Source organism: Clarias gariepinus, chromosome 20 (assembly GCF_024256425.1).
Source record: "Clarias gariepinus isolate MV-2021 ecotype Netherlands chromosome 20, CGAR_prim_01v2, whole genome shotgun sequence".
NCBI lineage: Eukaryota > Metazoa > Chordata > Actinopteri > Siluriformes > Clariidae > Clarias > Clarias gariepinus.
The window spans coordinates 19,465,671-19,484,708 of record NC_071119.1 but is presented as its reverse complement, the minus strand read 5'-3'; the positions used below and the strand labels follow the sequence as shown (position 1 = coordinate 19,484,708).

General features: G+C 35.6%; 1 protein-coding gene across 2 annotated transcripts in view; it reads right to left on the bottom strand.

The window, feature by feature from the left end:
- The window catches only part of nrxn2b (neurexin 2b), a 703,577-nt gene that overhangs the window by 463,125 nt on the left and 221,414 nt on the right, over positions 1-19,038 (bottom strand). For both annotated transcript variants that reach the window (XM_053479498.1, XM_053479499.1), the window contains one exon: positions 4,516-4,533. In XM_053479498.1, coding sequence (XP_053335473.1) covers positions 4,516-4,533 — 18 coding nt within the window. The remainder of the gene's footprint in view (positions 1-4,515; positions 4,534-19,038) is intronic.

Sequence of the window (19,038 nt, the reverse complement as noted above, 5' to 3'; positions counted from 1 at the left end):
TTACATACGCTTCTGCTTACTATTATCTCTTCTCGTGCATGAAAAAGCAAAAGTGGACTTAAAGCAAGCTGAAAATGAAGTCCCGTCCCTCATCCTGCTGATCACATAAGACCAAAAAAAAAAAAAAAAGGCATAGAAGTAAAATAAAAAATAAAAAATTATGGAAGAAGGCTGATAAATCCCCTCTTTCATTTTTACAATCTCCCTCTCTTTCCCTCTCGCTCTCATATGCATTAAAGAAAAATCATGCCTCCATTTTTTATAAAAAAAACTTTATATCTTCTATAAGATTCTCAGGATGATTCTAATCATCCCTTTGATACACTATAAACTGAAGCAAAATCATTTAAAAATACATAAAGAAATATAAAATACGTCTCCATTCCCATGCCTGCTGTGATCAATAAATTATAAAGCCATGTACTGTAGGATGAAATTGCTGCTTACTTTATCTTAAACACGTATACTGTATACACACACACACATGCACACATTCGTACACACACTTGCGTGCGATCGGCTACTTTACAAGACTTCTGCCTCTCATCTTCGCTGCTTCTGAGCCTGTTTGCAAGGTGACTCCAATAAAAACAAGGGGGGGGGGGGGATATATATATATATATGTGTGTGTGTATACTGTATATAAAATTGCAACCAGTTTCATTATTAAACTTGCATCGTGCCGGGCGGTCTCGCAAACTTCATCCTTCACAATTTGACACATCCAGCCAAAATGCAGCGATCAGACATAATATGGGCTACTCATGATGTTTCATTTCATGATATATACAGTAACGTGAAAATTTCTTTGTAGTAAATGAAATTAAACTAAATGATGCAAAGCTACACAAAATATTACACAATTTATGATTTATGTCATGTCATCCCCTCTGATGTGATATTATGCGGTGTAACATTACGTTTATGGTTGTTACTATATGTTCTGCCACAATGGTATCTGTTATTATCCTGTGTAACATGTTAAGTGCTGTATATGTTTAAATAATGGTATATATACCTGTGTAACATTATGTTAATAAAGTGTTGTATTGCATCAGGTTAAAATGGTATCTTTCTCATGATGTACTGTAAAATCACACCATGTCAGTGATCTGATATGATATGTAACGAATACTTTTGCCTGTTACATCATGTCACGTCACCTCACGTGTTGTTAGAATAAGACGTGTCATATCACATGGTTATGACATATATCATGATTTTTAATAATCATTTCATGCCATACAATTCTATTATATTTCATTTTATTGTTATTACAGTATACTGTATGGCATTATCATTATGAAGTTTGTTGTGCTATGAACGGACTTGATACGACACAGTGGTACTGATATTTGTTAGGACTCTATTATGCTGTTGTATTGCATATTATAATTAGTTTTGCCATGGCATGTCCTGTTATGTTACATCATATTATGTTTTGTTCATTATGTCTTTATGAATCGCCGCATGAGAGACATCATTCATTCCTTTCCGTCAGTTCATGCATCATAATTCATATCTGACGATCGAAGCACGCTTATAGAGTTGCAGCAGCCACCACGGTTTCACTACGACACAACTTTACGTATCGCTGTTAACTAACTACCGTGAAGTTCGGTGTTTCAGTTCAGAGAGCAACTGCCGCGACTCCTTCCTCTTTAAAGTACCTTTCTGAAGGCACCTTTTCTTCAAAGCCCCTGCAGTAAAGCAGCTTTATATGTTATCACATCTCATCTCTGGCTACCTGATAAATCCCAGTTAAGGCTTTCGGCTCAGGCTGGGACCTGCTGATCCAGCAGCCTGCTATCACACACGCTGTACTGTATATACAGACTTTATAGAGTCTTGCACCTTGTCTACTAAAATCTACATCCACAAACAGAAAAACATTTAGCACTTGCAAAAAAAAAAAAAAAGAAGAAAAAAAAAGGGAAAACATCCATTCAGACCATCAAGGGAAGAAAGGTGGGGGGAAAAAACGCCAAAAAAGCAGCTACAAATGTGCAGAAGAATAGATCAGAAAGTAAAAAGGAAAGAAAAGGGGGAAAAAATTGCTTGATCCTTCTCATTTGCTTAATCCCTGTCATTTGAAATTGGGCTCTCTGTATTCCGCTGATAAGTGGAGAAACTCTGTGACCCCACGCCACCATCACTGGCTCTTAAAACTGTTGCTGGGAGACGGCTCGGCCGAGTTTGTGAGCTACTCTCGGTGTATATAATAAAGAAATGATGTCAACATTTAAATCTGGCGATCGGGAGAAAAGGGAGAGGATAGAATACGCGCCAGTGTGCTGTTTTTTAGAGATTCTCGAGCTGATACTCGAGAGAATTAAGAGCTTACAAGACACTTCTAAGCAACACTTCACTTTTATTTATAATGTTTTAGATCATTTTCTGAAAGCAGAATGTGAACACTGCAGTATATAGCGCCTTACACAAAAACTCTTTGAATTTCATTTGCAAATGAATTACATGCCCAACTAACTGTAAGAATATTCTGCTTCTAAGCTTTATTTTATTTTTTTCCTGCCATATTGTGCTGTCTCAGCTATCTTGAGGTTAAATGGTACATCATTTTTACTCTTATTCTAATGCACCCATTCATGCGGACTCATTTACGTGATGTGTCTCATTCATTTTCTATTCTGCTTATTTGCACTTTTCTTATTATTTCGCCTCTTTTTTTGCACTGTCAAGAATTTTGTGTGTTTTCTATGAATAAATATGCATATTATTATTATTATTATTATTATTATTGTTATTGTTATTATCATTGTTAATAATAATAATAATAATAATAATAATAATAATAATAATAATAATATTATAAGTGGTGGTAATAATAGTATTAGTTAGCCTTGTTATTATTGTCGCTGCTATTATTTATTATATTGGGGTTAAATATAATTCTTTTTGCCCTTATTCTATTGCAACGGTTCATAGGGACTCATTTATGTGATACATCTCATTAAAAATAAATTCATGCTAATTTCCCTTTCTATTATTTTTTAATCACTTTTTTGTATTTAAATATTCTTTATTCATAATTATTATTAATAATTTTAAGTAGTAGTATTAATAGTATTTGTTAGTGTAGTAATTATTGTTGCTCCCATTTTTTATTATATTGAGGTTAAATATAATTATTTTTGCCCTTATTACATTGCATCCAATCATGTAGAGTTACATGATGTGTCTCATTCATTTTCTATTCTGCTTATTTGCACTTTTCTCTATTATTACTATTATCATTATCATACTTTTCTTATTATTTCGCGTCTTTTTTTTCACAGTCAAGAATTTTGTGCGTTTCCTATGAATAAATATGCATATTATTAATTCTTGACAGTGAAGAAAAAGAGGCAAAATAATAAGAAAAGTATAATAAAAAGAATAATAATGCATGTTATTATTATTATTATTATTATTATTATAAGTAGTGGTAGTTATAGTATTTTTTAATGTTGGTATTATTGTTGCTGATATTATTTATTATATTGAGATTAAATATCATTTAATATCATCATCGTGTGCTTTATTTAACTCTATTTTTTATTTCTTTAATTTTCTTTTTCCTGTCTAATCAATGTTTTTTTCTTTCTTCACGGTAAATTAATCAAAGCAACTGTGACTAAGACAAAGCAGTTTCCTTCTGGGATTAATAAAGTTATTTGAGTCTTTAAATCTTTATTTGTGCCCTTATTCTATTACATCAATTCATGCAGATTAATTTATGTGATACATCCTATTCATACTTATTTCTCATTTTCTTTCATTCATTACTTTTTTGGCACATTCAAGATAAAAAAAGATATTATTATTATTATTATTATTATTATTATTATTATTATTATTACCTTTTTTTTGCCTTTTTCTCTGCACTGTCAAGAATTTTGTGTGTTTTCTATGAATAAATATGCATATTATTATTATTAGTAGTAGTAGTAGTAGTAGTAGTAGTAGTTGGTGTTTTTATTGTTGCTGACATTATATATTTATTCATCTGTTTTTTTTATTTTTAATTTTGATTATTATTTTTAAAAAATGTCATTTAATAAAACAACAAAGCGAAACGCCGTCCTCTGTCGTCTTTTGTTCTGAATCAATTAATCAGTCAATCCAAACATCAATACAGTATATGCAATATATTTAAGACCTTAACACAAAGAACAAAATAAAGGGGAAAAGAACGTGTGTTGTGTGTGTGCAAGTGCATGATTAAAATATTGATACACATAAATTTGCCTTGTTAGTGTACAGTTTTATTCTGCCAGGTTGAGTCTGGTACAATGCCAAAGTGCTTGTTACAGCAGAATGAGGGCAACTGATTAAGTGCGTGTGTGTGTGTGCGTGTGTGTGTGTGTGTGTGTGATGTGCAAACACCGCAATCATTGCAGCTTGTGTCGACTCAAACCGACATCAATGCCAAGAACGCAGCCTTCAGAATCTCAGAGTGATGCTGCACAAGGTGATTATAAAAAGAAAGGGATTAAAAAAGATGAGTTGACTTACCCACTTGGGATGAATCTCCTATAAGAGAAAGGGAGAGAGAGAGAAAGAGAGAGAGAGAGAGTTAATACAAATATGTTCAGTTGCATACTTTGCATATAATTGCTTCAAGTTGAACCACTTTTTCGAACACAAAAATAAAACACAACACTACAGTTCTTTGTCGCTTTTTTCCATCTTCCAATCAGTCACCTAGAATAAAAACAAACAGCATTCTTGACAATCAAATACATGTCGAATATGAGCTTTAAGCTTTTACAATCATAGGGCTTTCTGACATTCTAAAATTTGATCCCAACCAAATTGGATTTCGGGATTGTTCGAAATAACAGGAAGACTGTTAAAAGTTCATCAGAGTGCGTGAAACAAATAAATAAACAAAGCATATTAAAAAGGCCATGCTTATACATTTCATATGTTTACACTCAGTCTCATTTATCGTCTATACAGCTTCCTTCTTTTATACAGGGTCACAGAGTTGGGCATGGAGCTTATCCCAGGAAACCAGGGCATGAGATTACCCTGAGGAAACCCACCAAGCACGGGGAGAACAAGCAAACTCCATGCACACAGAGTTGGAATCAAACCCATACCCTGGAGGTGCAAGGCGACAGTGGCCATATTAGCTGATGGAGCTATACAACTGACCTGTAGTGTAGAATGTAGGTTGGTGTTGAGCCAGAGAGTACTGGTATCTCGATAGCAAAGGGGGCCTGAAGCCCAACCATCCTGCTTTCTTATTTGGGCTTAGAGACCCTTTAACAATGGAGTAAATTTTTGTATGGGCATAGGGTAAAGGAAAACCCCTTTCACAAGGACCCAACAGTGTCACCCTGGCAGTGGTGGGGTTTGAACCCCTAATCCTTCAATCAGCAACCTAGAGCCTCAACCACCTGAGCCACGACTGCCCCATGGAGGGTGTTAGAAAGCTTTATTTTCACCAACAAAGTAGGGCACTTAATAAGGAGCATAATGCATTTTCAGTCAGTCCCAGACTGTTCTCCAAGTGCTTATTTTTCCCTAGGTATGCTGTGATGGGTGACATGAAAATTTGCACCATGGACGTTGGTAAAAGGAATTTTCATAAAGAGGTATCTTAAACAGGGTGGACCCTTTAATCATTGTTAGCAGGTGGACTGACAAGACAGGGGGGAGGGGGGGGGGGCAACACCTCCTTAACAAACTGTAGGAGATTGGAGAATAAAAGTAGCAGCTCTTGACAAGTCTTGACAATTTATAGCAAATTGTGATGTTTTATACTGTATGTATGTACTTCATAGTTAAAGTGAAGTTGAAATTATATCCTAAGTGTTTTGTGAATATATCATAACGGATTTGGAGGAGACCAAGGCATGTGACGTCATAGCAACCAAGAACAATCTATCACAAATCACAAATATCACACTGATTTATTTATATAATTTTATACAGTATATATATATATATATATATATATATATATATATATATATATATATATATATATATATAAAATGATAAAACTCTGCCTTTCCTTGTCACATGGGTAGACAAAAAAAAAACCACCTTTCACCTTAAATATGTCTCTGGTAAATTACGTGAAGTGCACCTTAAAATAATTAAAAAACATATATTAACTGCATATATTCTAGATAAACAATTGTTTATTATATTTATAATATTTTCAATAACATATTTATATTTATTATGTTAATTATATGTATGATATGACTTTTTATATTAGTCCACATAGGGCTATAATTATATCTGGTCATGTGTTTAACAAATGGTATTGACTATTGTAAGTTATTATTATTATTTTTATTTTTACTATTATTATATTATTATGTCAACTCCAATTATACTATATATATATATATATATATATATATATATATATATATATATATATATATATATATATATATATAAACTATGTGATTATAAGCATTTATAATGATCAAGAACACATTATGTATGCTGCATAACGTTATCTAGCATAATAACTTTGTATTTTTAGTTATTTGGGAATGTGTTTTTTAGTGGATTACATCAAATGTTAATTTAAAGACATGATTTATAAAGTGTACTAATGCATGTTATGGTAAACATTTTGCTTGTTATCACTGTAATGGCAAATACTTACGCCAGCTGTTATAATATATGCTACATTACATATTATAATAAAGCAAGATTTGGTCATAAACATCACCTAATATAAAACTTTTTTTTACATAATAAGCTATAATTGTGTAAAACACATAAACTATTAATACACATTATATAAACTGTTAAAATGTCATACATGAGTCACTTTATGCCCTTGTGACCATTAAATACAGACAGGGCTCCTAAATGCTTTGTGTATTCTACATAACATGGCGTTAAAATACATCTTCATAATATCAGTTTATATAAGCATTGTAATATTTGTACATTAAACACTAGATTATGTCACATAATGCTTTATAAAGTGCTATGGATGCAACTAAGTACTTATGAGCATTATATAGTCCCATACGAGACATTACAATGCGTTCTATATATAAAAGACAGTAAACCATTTAAGCTGGAAGACAAGTAACAAAATTTTTACACTTTAAGATTCCTCTACAAAGTATCGAGCTGAGCAGAACTGTAGTCCATTATCATAATTATTATCGCCACCATTACCGCTATGATTTACACCTTCATAAAAATATATTAGAGGAGCTCATCTTCACTTAACATTCACATAAACTGCCTTACTATTCTGTACAGTTTAACCCTGCCCACTGGGTGTCCTTGTGGGCGAGGGGGGGCATGAACATATATTTCAATACAGTCTTTCTAACAGTTCAATACTTTTTCTCGGGATATTTATTATAAAGTCATATAACTTTATAATATTAGTTATACCTGTACAGTATATAACACATTATAACATGTGAACATAACTTACATAAAAGTTTGTAATGCTTTATGTAAACTAGTATTACTGTATGAAGACAACTCTTTATTCAATCTTTATTTAACAGCATAAACTAATAGCACTAAAAATGATAAGAAGACATTCGATAGCAAATCTATCGTATATCCACTACAGTGGCCCAGAACCCCGAGTGCTGAGGTGAGAGCTATGGAGGACAATCTGTTTACCCGAGTACGCACTTATATCTCAATAGAGAGCAAAGCAAGGCTTTTTAGCCTTGCTCTTTTAGATATGCCATATTAGGATCTAACAGCTTTGTGAATCACAAACGAAAAGAACATTCAGCAGTTTATGGTTTTTGAGATGCTAAAAAAAAGTCTCAGAGGCCTCTAAACTTCAGCTTTCGTTAATAAAAAAGTTTTATCTGTAAATAGTGGAACTATATTCAAATGAAGTCAAACGCACTGTTGTGAGTTTTTAAGGAAAAGTACAAATGGTATGAGGTTTGAGTGTGTGTTTGAGAAGATAAATGCAAATTAGACAAGATTTTAAAAGGCTCAAAAGGTTGAATTCATAAACATACAAAATAATGATAGATAGATTGATTGATTGATTGATTGATTTGCATTGCAGGCCATCCGGATGCCCCAGCTTCAGATGGAGGTCAACAGGGAGACCTCCCGAGCCGAGTCCTAACCAGGCAAGGATTGTCTTCTGTTGACCCAGAAATAGAACCAAGGAGAGACAGGCTCCTAACCCCTAACCCTGTTTTGTTTGCTTGAATTGTGCCATGCTTTACCTGAAGTATGCCGAGCTCTGCACCAATCTATCCCTGTACCACCAAAACTATACAGTATGCTTGACATTCGCAGCTAGTTACTGTAATTTTGAGAATAGCCCCGCAATGCCCTCAGGTGCCAAAGATGAACTGTTGTTTCAACCAGCTGGGACAGGAGTAGCTCAGACTTTGGTAGAAAAGGTGGCAGGTTCAAACCCCAACACCACCACTTGACCAAGGCCCTTAACCCCTTAACTGTGCAGATGTATAATGTAATAAACGTCGCTCTAGATACGGGTGTCTGCCAATCTACCAGTGTACATATAATAATTTTAAGAATAGTGTGCTTCCTCAATTGGTTGGTTTTATGGACATGGTGTTTTCTCAGCCACCTGTCTTCTAGTATGTCATGCCTACCACACTCTTTATCTTTCAAATCATGATGTCTGCAGCACACCCCTGTTTCAGTGGGCTTTAATGATACCATTGTTTGATCCACCCCTGCTTTAATGTTGATGTGATTGCTCAACATCCTGGCTTTAAAGACCTCTTGCTAGCTTTCTTGCTCTGATGGCATCAAGTTGGTCTTGGGTTATCACCTCAAGCCAATGAAATGCCCTCTTTTTCTACAACCACTCAGGAATTTCTATCCCAGTGCTCATAAGTCCTGGACAAGTGCCTCTGTCAACTTTTGGCTGTGTCAAGTCCCAGCCCAGTACCCCTGTCAAATCACAGTCCATTTACTATGCCAAGCCCTTCCGCAGATCTTACGCCAAGTACCCACCCAGTCACCTGGACCAGTATCACGGCCTCACTGTCTGAGAAACCCACCAAACATTTTTGAGTGGTAATTCCCAGATTGTAAGCAGCCCCTAGTGGCAAGCAGCTGTGGTCACCTTGTACAGACTTTTTATGTTTTGCATGTAATTTTTTATATTTTTTTATATTGGTTCTCATTGTTTCTCGGTTCACAGTTTAATCCCAGTTGAGTTTCTTTGATCGGTTGCAGGAATTTACAGTATTACAGATGATAGTTGAATTCTGTATATGGTTCTGTTTAATTCCCTGTTTTGTTTTTTAGGTGCTTTGTGTGCTTTTTTTATTTGACAATAAATGTTATGCTTTTATATTATTCCTGGTCAGGACTTTTTTTCTATTGTTTTGTTTTATAAGTCCATCATATAACATTATTTCTCTTTCTAACATGTTAAAATATTAACATAACATTTATAATTACTGATTATGACCCATAATGATAATATCTCTAAAACAGACCAACTCATATATATATATATAATTTGTTTGTCATTCTTATTACATCCTGAAGGTTATAAAGACATTTGCAGTCCATGAATTGTACATGAAAAACATAAAAAAACTTCACAGATGCTTAAAATGTGAAATCATATCTCCAGTTGCTTTGAGTGTATACAGTATGTACAGTATCTAGAGCCCAGAACCTTAATGTGGCATTGGAATAAACATGGATTTATTGCTTTTCCTGCACTTCTAGTAAAGTCCAGCTTGTGTATAGACACTTTTCATAGAGTACATGTCTGAGTGTAAGCTGTTATTTTCTTTCTTTGATCATGGCCGCAGTTGAATGGTCAGATTTCTTACCTGTGTGTTAGATCTCTTGTCTTAGTTTCTACCAAAAAGAACAAAAGAACAGAATAACCAAAACAAAAAGGCACTTACTATATATATATATATATATATATATATATATATATATATATATATATATATATATATACAGTATATATATATATATATATATAATTTTTTTTTTTTTTTTTTGCTAGACATTTACTATACAGTGCATAAAAAGAGGTGTATCTGTACTAGGAACTCCTGTATACACCACTGATTTTCGGGAGGAATTTACAAGTACCACTGAGCGTATACATCAAATTCTACCAAGATAGGATACTCTCAGATTGATACCAATTCGGATGTATCTTGCTGAGGAATCCTTCCATGGTACAGCCATTTGTTGCCATGGCAAATAATCCACTCAAGGATTTTATCAGCAGACATTCACACCTCAAGCTCCATTTGCATTTTACTGCTCTTCTCTATTGGTTTTTTATCTCAACATTGATTGGTTCCAAACTTCCAAAACCCTGACATCTATTGGGACATTACCCACTACTTTTTAATTAGCCCAACCTAAGCCCTTATAACTTAGTGACTTGATTGGTTATTGGCCAGGTATGTGGATAGACTCTATACACCCCCCCCCCCACACACACACACACACACAAACACACACAGTACTATTCATCCCCATCATCCTTAAAAACATGGCAATGGAATTGATTCAGATTTTTTTTTTTTTATTAAAATGCAACCAAACACTAATAAATATACAAAGCAAAATAAGAATAAGGGAGAAAAACATAAAATATGGAAAAATGAACAAATGTCTTTTTATGTTTTATGTTCAAACATGCACCAGTGCTTGTTAGATGTCCAAAATAAAGGTCCTTCTAGCTCGGTCGATATTACACGCTGACGGCATGGCACGCAATGGCATCCTCCTCATCAGGCATCAGCTCCAGCATTGCAGTCTGCCACAGTTCTCTCTCTGCATCGGTTTGAACGACCCCATACCTGGACTCCAACAACTCCAAAACACTACCGGACTTAATACATAGATGAATTTGTACACTTACTTATCTTTGTCATTTTTTAGCCCCTGCCTTAATGGAGTCTTTAATACATAAATTTTTAAACCACATCGTATAATTTGGACGTGGCAAACTGTTAAATAAGCTGGACACCCACAACAATGCAAGTAACAAAAAGTAAATGTGGGGCCAAATGCTTAGGCTAACTTGGCAAGGTATAATTTACTACTATATTGTGAGCTAACATAAAGCTTAACTTACCGCAATGCGAACGTTATGCGTGCTCTTAGCTCTTTTATGCACATGGCTTGACTCTTCGCTTATCAAACTTGCGCTCAAATGCATCAAGACGCTGGATAACCTCTTTGAAAAGAGTAGTGTGTGCAGCTTGCTTCTCCTTCAGTCCCTCAAGCTGAAGACACACCATGGCTAATCCCCCCACCCGGCTATGATAATAAGGACAGCACCTCTAATGCTAGTCATTAACATGCAAAAGGCCTTTACACCTCACAGCCATCACCTCTCACTGCTAGCTGGGAGGAATTCTAAAAACTTTCACTGATTCCCGTATACATTCACATACATGAGGTATCTGGACGTTTCACAAAATTTCCTTTTGCATGCTACCTTTCGATGCACTCTGCCTCATACATCTATACATACACAAATACCAGATGAGTCCTAAGTATGGGTTCCATCCGTTGCTACATCATAATGTAGATTTTTCTAGATAACTATGAGGATTCAGTTCTGGAGTACTTCCAAAGCATATGTAGGAAAAGCATTTGTAAAAGTGGAAGGAATAAAGTTTTTCACAACCACAAGAAGTTCATGTAGTAATTTTCACAAATGTTGGAAATCTTCCCAAAAAATGCTTTTGTGTTAACCAAAAAGTTGATTAATTCAGCTTTCACACTGGTCTGATTGCTTAATACTGTGCTTGAATATTGCTCTTGAACAACCCTTGACCACATACCACCCACTGACCAGCTTTCACATTAGTAATATTGTTCTGTCTCTGAGTACACTTGCATATACAGTAGTTGCTGGTATGTACCTAATTGGTTTGTGAGCATTTGTAGATAATGCTGGACTGGAATAAAGAATACAGCTATTCCCTGACTTACGAACAAGTTCTGTTCCAGGAAACATGTTACTAAGTCCGATTTGTTCTTAAGGTATACACTTTAGCCACAAATATATATTTGGCCACCATGTGGCCAACACTGTTACTGTGCCTAAGGAAATGAATATTAAATGTGAAATGTTACAGCGTCATCTATTCGCCTTAAATCGCGAGGGGGATCCCAGACACCATTTTGTCTCAGAGTTGTTTTCCACTGTATCAGACTGTGAACTGTTGAGGATTTTCCAAAATTAGGATTATTCGCCAATTTCTATCATCGTGCTCCCGGACTAATTCAATGAAACCGGTGAGGCCAACTCATTTCTCCCAATACCGCTACAAGCACACATACAATATACCGGACTTTAGAAATTTTATACATTCACTTACACACTGAAGATATTATATATAATTGTAAATATGGATATCTGGGTCTATTTTTTGTACAATATGCATGAAAACAATGTTGACACATAAATATCATAGAAGTAAAAAATGTAAAAAATGTATGCCGTTTATTTACATTCAGATAGCTTGAGCATCATGCCGTAAGGTCTATGGTGTTCACAGTTTGTTAGTCTGGTCCTAATGTACAGTAGTATGGTCCAAAAAGGGTTAGAAATACTGTATTTCACTTTACTATGTCTCTGCATATTGACTCTAAGTTTTTCCATTCTGCATATCTTGAATTTGTTTCTTTTGTATGATACGTAATTGTATTAGGTAAATCTTAAGTTTTCAGTATTTCCTCTATAAGAAAGTAGGGTGCATTGAAAAATGCTAAATCAATATGGCGTGCTTTATAGTAAAAGTTAGACCTGTAAGCGACCCCTGTCAGACATATAACACCACCGACAGGTGAACTGAAAAATAATGATAATCAATTATATACCAGTAAACTGGAGACAGGATCATGTGCACCCAAGTCTCATCTATCCCTGTGAGAAGCTCAGGCTAGCCATGAAGGTCCCAATCCATTGAGTCCGAATCCATGAGCGGAGAGGCCAGAGCTGCCTTGGTGGCACAAAGGAAACCCAAAACCTTAGCTGGTTTTAATGTATATTTTAATCCTAAACCTTTAACAAGCACAAAGGAGTGTACAACAAAGTCAACCTTCACACTATGCCTACTATTATTGATATGTTGAATAAAATGTCAAGAACGACTCTCTCGTTTACTCTCTCTTCTCACTTGTGACTGTGCAGTTTTAAAGCATGAGATTGGCACGTGATGGACGTATCCTCAATTGTTCCGAATAGGACGAGCGACGTCAAAGTCCCAGTTTAAATCTTTAGTTTAAATAATGAAATAATACTTCTCGTTTAAACCGCTCCCGAGTACCATGCTCGAGACCACCATTTCAAGTGGACTTAAGCATGGCACAACTGATCCTGGCCCGGATACGGAACAGCGTGCTCACAGTCCTCACATGTACTGGATTTTAAAGTCAAGTGAATACTTAGAAATCCAGAAAGCCTTGAGTTTATAAAACCTGAAGTATGAAATAATTATTTAAATCCTCAAGAAGTCTAGACTCTTTTTCCTGTCGAACAACGAGCGCTATGGTGATAAGAAGCGAATAGTAAATAAAATTCTTGCAGTAAAGTAATATACACTATGCTAATAAACACTACATATTAAAAAGAAAAAACTGCTACACATTTGGATGGAATTACAATTACTGACTAATATATATTCAAAGGTTAAATTTAATCCAGCTCTACATTGAAGACTAACACCTTTATTTATTTACAACTAAGACGCAACAACAATTAGGATTGAATAATTAAAGCTCAATTATCTCAAAAATCTCCTGTTCATTTTCTCTCCTTCACACAATTACCCATTCAATACTGCGTCTTCTTTTAAAGATCAAATTTGCATCCTTAAGGAAGAGACTTCAGACTGATCGTTCGCAGCTCGGCTTGCGTTGCAGACGATACACCGATTCATAAATTGATATTAATGATAATTTAATGGAACTTCAAAAGCGGATGAATAATTTACCAAGTCTGAGTGCTGAGCCAGTTAATAAAGTGCGAGGAGCTGCCTTGGGGTGGGTCATGTTAAAGCACATGTAAGACAAGTTTTTGGAACTCAAATATTTAATGTAAATTAACTACGTGATTAAATTCATGCTTCTTTAGAGTGATATCTTAATCAGTCGAGCTAAAAAAGTAATGTGTTCCGTAGCGTACGTGCACTGGGGAAATAAAATTCACATGTGTGGAATGCAATACAAGCACTGAAAACGGCAATACTTTTAAGGCAGTATTTAATTAAATGCATTTGCATATTATTATCATTATTTTTATCTCCTGCTGTCTCTGTTGGGATTGTGGGTATTGGATATTTTGGTGTGCTGAATATGAATCGACATTAAAGTTTGAATAAGGTCAAGACTTAAATCTAAAATCATATTTGTTTTTATGGCAGCATGACACCTACAGTACTGTAGGTTACCAATTTATGTCAGCTGACATACTGTAGTGTTAAAATAAATCGTCTGTAATATAAAATTCTTTCCATCTATCCATCGATCTAGAAATATCTGCAGTCCACCTAGAGACTATAGAACCCATTGGTGATTACCAATAGAAATTAGTATACTGATGATGCTGAATGCTGAGTGGTCGGAACAGACGAGAGGGGAAATGAGGTCGCTGCTGATGCTGTTACATAAACAAGCAATTTTTTAATTGTACCTTTAGGCACTTTGCAGCCCGTTACAGTTAAACATTTGTTCCCATTTCTTCTGATTAATCTGGATCATTTAATTTAATTTGAAAAAATGGGGAGTGACTCAAGTACGGTATAGCAGGTGTCATAAACAAGATATGCAGTTATTAACCTTATTAGCCATAATGTTATGTTAAATCAGCCATTCCCAAATTTAACAAGGCTACAGCCCAGTTTGATGTGAAAATCTTCTGCGGAAAAACCCGAAATTAATTACAACACCAACCAACGAATGAGATGAATGCAATAATGAAGAATATTACATTGTTTAAATCCTATGGCTTTGTCTTATTGGATCTGGTTAGTTTTAAATGCATAAGTCAAAAATTGGGCGCACTTCTGTTATATTAAATTCCTTTTGGCTGAGCTGTCTTATCAGCACTTTCTGTTCAAGGCTAAAATCTCCCCAGTCAGTGCTGTGCATGTGTGAACGTGTTACATCAGTTCATGTGTAACTGCGGTGCGAACAAAAAAAAAAAAAAATGGCTGGGATGCCCCACTTGTGATTTGCACAAAAGAAGTGTGGAATGATTTATTTTTTGCTGGCCTGATAGATGTTCCTTGATGCCAAAACAACTCGCAGAAGAGAAGCAGGAACAGAAACTTTGGATGCTATAAGGAAGATGAAAGTTTCTTAAAGAGAATCATTACTGGTGACGAGACATGGATTCATCACTATGAGTATGAAGAGTATGGAATCCTCAACCGTTGAAGAAGAGGAAGTACAAAGGTCAACCATCTGAAAGTAAGACACTTATTAAAGAGCTGAAGCCTCAACTTCGGATTAAACTAAGAGTGTTGGGATCTTGCATGACGATGCACATCCGCAGACTTCTGTTGACACCGTGAGGTGTTAAAGTATCCTCCCTATAGTCCTGATCTCGCTCCATCTGACGTTTTACTTTCACCTGCTTGATCCCCAGAAAGCAGCAATATGAGGATGAGGATTTATTTCTGATGAAGAAGTGAAGACAGTTGTACATTCGTGACTCACAGCTCAGCCTAAAACATTTTTTTAATGAGGGAAAAAGTTTGTTGACAGATGCACAAAGTGTATTGAAAATCAAGGAGATTATGGTACAAATCATGTATTATTCTTTTCTAAAAGTTCTTTCAAATAAATTTTAAAGCCCGAGTGCGGAAAATTTTTGACTTACTCACTTAAAAAAATACCAACCTGGTGTTTTGATGGATCATTTCCCCTTATTCTTGAATACATGCACAGTCCTAAGTTAGCGGTATCCAGTGCTCGTTGTAAGAAATACCCATTAATTTAACGAACTGTTTTAACTAATTGTAAATCTCATAGCTGTAAGATGATTAGTTCTCAGGTTTTGACTGCCTACTAATTGGCTAATGGTTATGACTTTTATATAAAAATGCACACGCAATGTTCAATACATCTTGATACTGTTTGCTTGTAATGACACCACATGATCACGTAAGATGGCATCCAGTTTCCTTAGTTACCTTATACCTAGTCCTAATTTACAAGGTCTTTACCTTCTCCTTTTCATTTCTGGCAGCTGCCTCTTTAAAAAAAAAAAAAGAAGAAGTTAAAAGTAAAGTTCGAAAATATAACATGCCACATCCTGTTCGTCTTGTACTCATTTTATGAGAAACGCCACTTTCCAGCATTCAGAAAAATGCAGGTTGGCGATGTGACTCATGGTGTCTTGTCACCATTTAATTACTGAGCCAGTCTGTCAAAGTTTAAGCGGCTCACATCTCGGCTAATTCGTCTTGCTTCTCTTTATAAAACATCGGTGACAAATGGCCTAGAAAAAGCCTGGCACAATGAATGAAGAGATAAATGAAAGAGGTGATCTAGTTTTTCGTTCCTGAAAGAAGACATTTTAATTGATGGTGGGAGGAAATTGAGTGGAAATACATCAACGACATCCTGGTACTTCCTGTTAGTACTGGGTTTTGAGTTAGTTTTTTTGGCTTATAATATGCCCTATCATCTCTAATGTGTATATATTTATACACCCCATACAACCATAACATTTGGACCACCTGCCTAATATTGAGTAGATCCCCCGCTTAACATTAACCCTTTTCAGTAATTTGAGCCACAGTAGCTCTTCTATAGGATTGGACTACACGGTTCAGCTTTTGCTTCCCCCATGCATCAATGAGCTTGGCCACCCATAACCCTGTCTCCAATGTAGCCGTTTTTCCCTCCTCGACGCTCTTTTGGTATGTCTTGACCGCTGTAGACCAAGAACATCCCACAGGAGGTGTTGTTTGGAGTTGTCCTCAGTTGACCCAGTCCTCTGGCTTGGCCCTTGTCAAAGTAACTCAAATCCTTATGTATGCCCATTTTTTTCTGCTTCCAACACATCAACTTCAGGAAAAAAGGTCCACTTGGTGCCTAATACAGTATTTCCCACCCACTTTACAGGTGGCATTATAATGAGATTATGCACAGTAACTGTAGCTACTGTGAGACGGGCCAATTTGTAATGGCTGGACTACTGGGTCAGAACATATCCATAACTACAACTCTTGTGGGATGTTCCCAGTCTGCAGTTGTCAGGACATACCAAAAGTGATCCAAGGAAGAAAAAGCTGGTGAACTGGTGACAGGGTCATGGGCGTTCAAGGCTCAGTGATGCATGTAGGAAGCGAAGACTTGCTCGTCTAGTCTGATCTAATAGAAGAGATACTGTAGGTCAAATTGATGAAAACATTAATACTGGTTCTGATGGAAAGGAATAAAAAAAAAAAAATCATTACTGTTTCGGGCGGCAAAGGGAGGACCTACTCATTATTAGGCAGATGGTCATAATGTTATAGTTGATCGCCACAAAATGTCAGCCAGTATGCCCTATTTTTCATATGATCTCTATGAACACTTTCCTTGTTGTTCAGTTTACCCTCTAATCTTAAATTCATTAGTTGCTTTCCTCCTTCTTTTCTTTTACAGCACACTGTCTATGTATTATGGCTCGGTCTTAATGGGAAAAATGCCACATCATTTCTGTCTTTGCAGACACACAGAGACATTGCCTCAGCCTTTAATTTGAGGATGGTTATTAACGTAGTGTAATACAGATTGAATCATTTGCTCTGTTGACTGTAATTCGTGTTCTCAGACGCTGAGTGCAATTGTATCAAGGATGCCGGTTGATTGTTGCAATCGAGGCCCTCAGTGAGGCTGAAAGACGCCTGCAGAGACTTGTTCTACACATCCAGCCAATTAAACAAGTAGAGAGTGAGAGAGGAAAAGAGAGAGGGAGAGCTATAGTGAGAGATGGAGGGAGAATAGATATGAAATAAAACTCCGAGCTGTTTTTGCTCACAGAAATTAATATACAATGAATGGTTCAGTGGTTGCAGTGATTTATTATTTTTCCCCCTGTTATTTCAACCGTCTTTTATTTCTACATACAAAGGAAAGAGATTAAACTCAGCTGTGGTGAATTAATATAATTCAGCAATGTATTAACTGTAACATCTTAATGGAAAACTCTGGTCTGTGATATTTAATTGTGTTCTTGACTGAATTATGTATTCTTATTGGCGAGGAGGTATTCTCCTTCCCCTTATTATTATTATCAATATTATTATTATTATCATTATTATTATTATTATTATTATTATTATTATTACTATAGATAATCTATTATACTATATAATTATTATATATTATCATATGTAGGGAAAATATCTATAAGGAGATCTTTATAGCTATTTTATTGCTAGAAGGAGTTTCCAGTATGAGAAATCTTCAGGCTGGAAAATTAAGAACACCTACATTGTTTGTATTATTGGAAAAGGGAATAAAATTAAAAGAGGGTGGTGCATGAAGTCGAACATACTGTTCATGTTAAGTAAACAAAAACCACAGCATGGTTGTGATGTGGTCATGGGCACGAGTGTACAGCCTGAATACTGAAGAAATATCAGCCGTTCAACACATATAGGAGTATACCCGACTATATAGGACTAACCGATTAACCGAAACTTGCACAGGTAGCGACCAACAGTGCAATCAATAATGGTAAAGGAAAGTTTTAAATGAAGTGGTGGATAGTCCTATTTATCTTCTTCTCTTTATATATCCGGATTAAGCATCTCCCAAGGCAACTTTCTCTGTTCTTCATCTTATTTTGCTGGAAGAACGTAGCATGTTGCCCTGGGAGATGCTAAATCCACTACACACAGTGTTACTTGTGGTGTTCCTCAGGGCTCAGTATTTGGCCCCATTTTGCTAATATTGTATACGCTTCCTCTGGGTTGTGTTAGCACAAACTTTTATTTTATTGCTATGCTTGTGATCCTCAACTGTACCTCGTGAGAAAATCAACCTTTTCATCTACTCCGCCATCATCCACTTTGACAATCTGTTCGG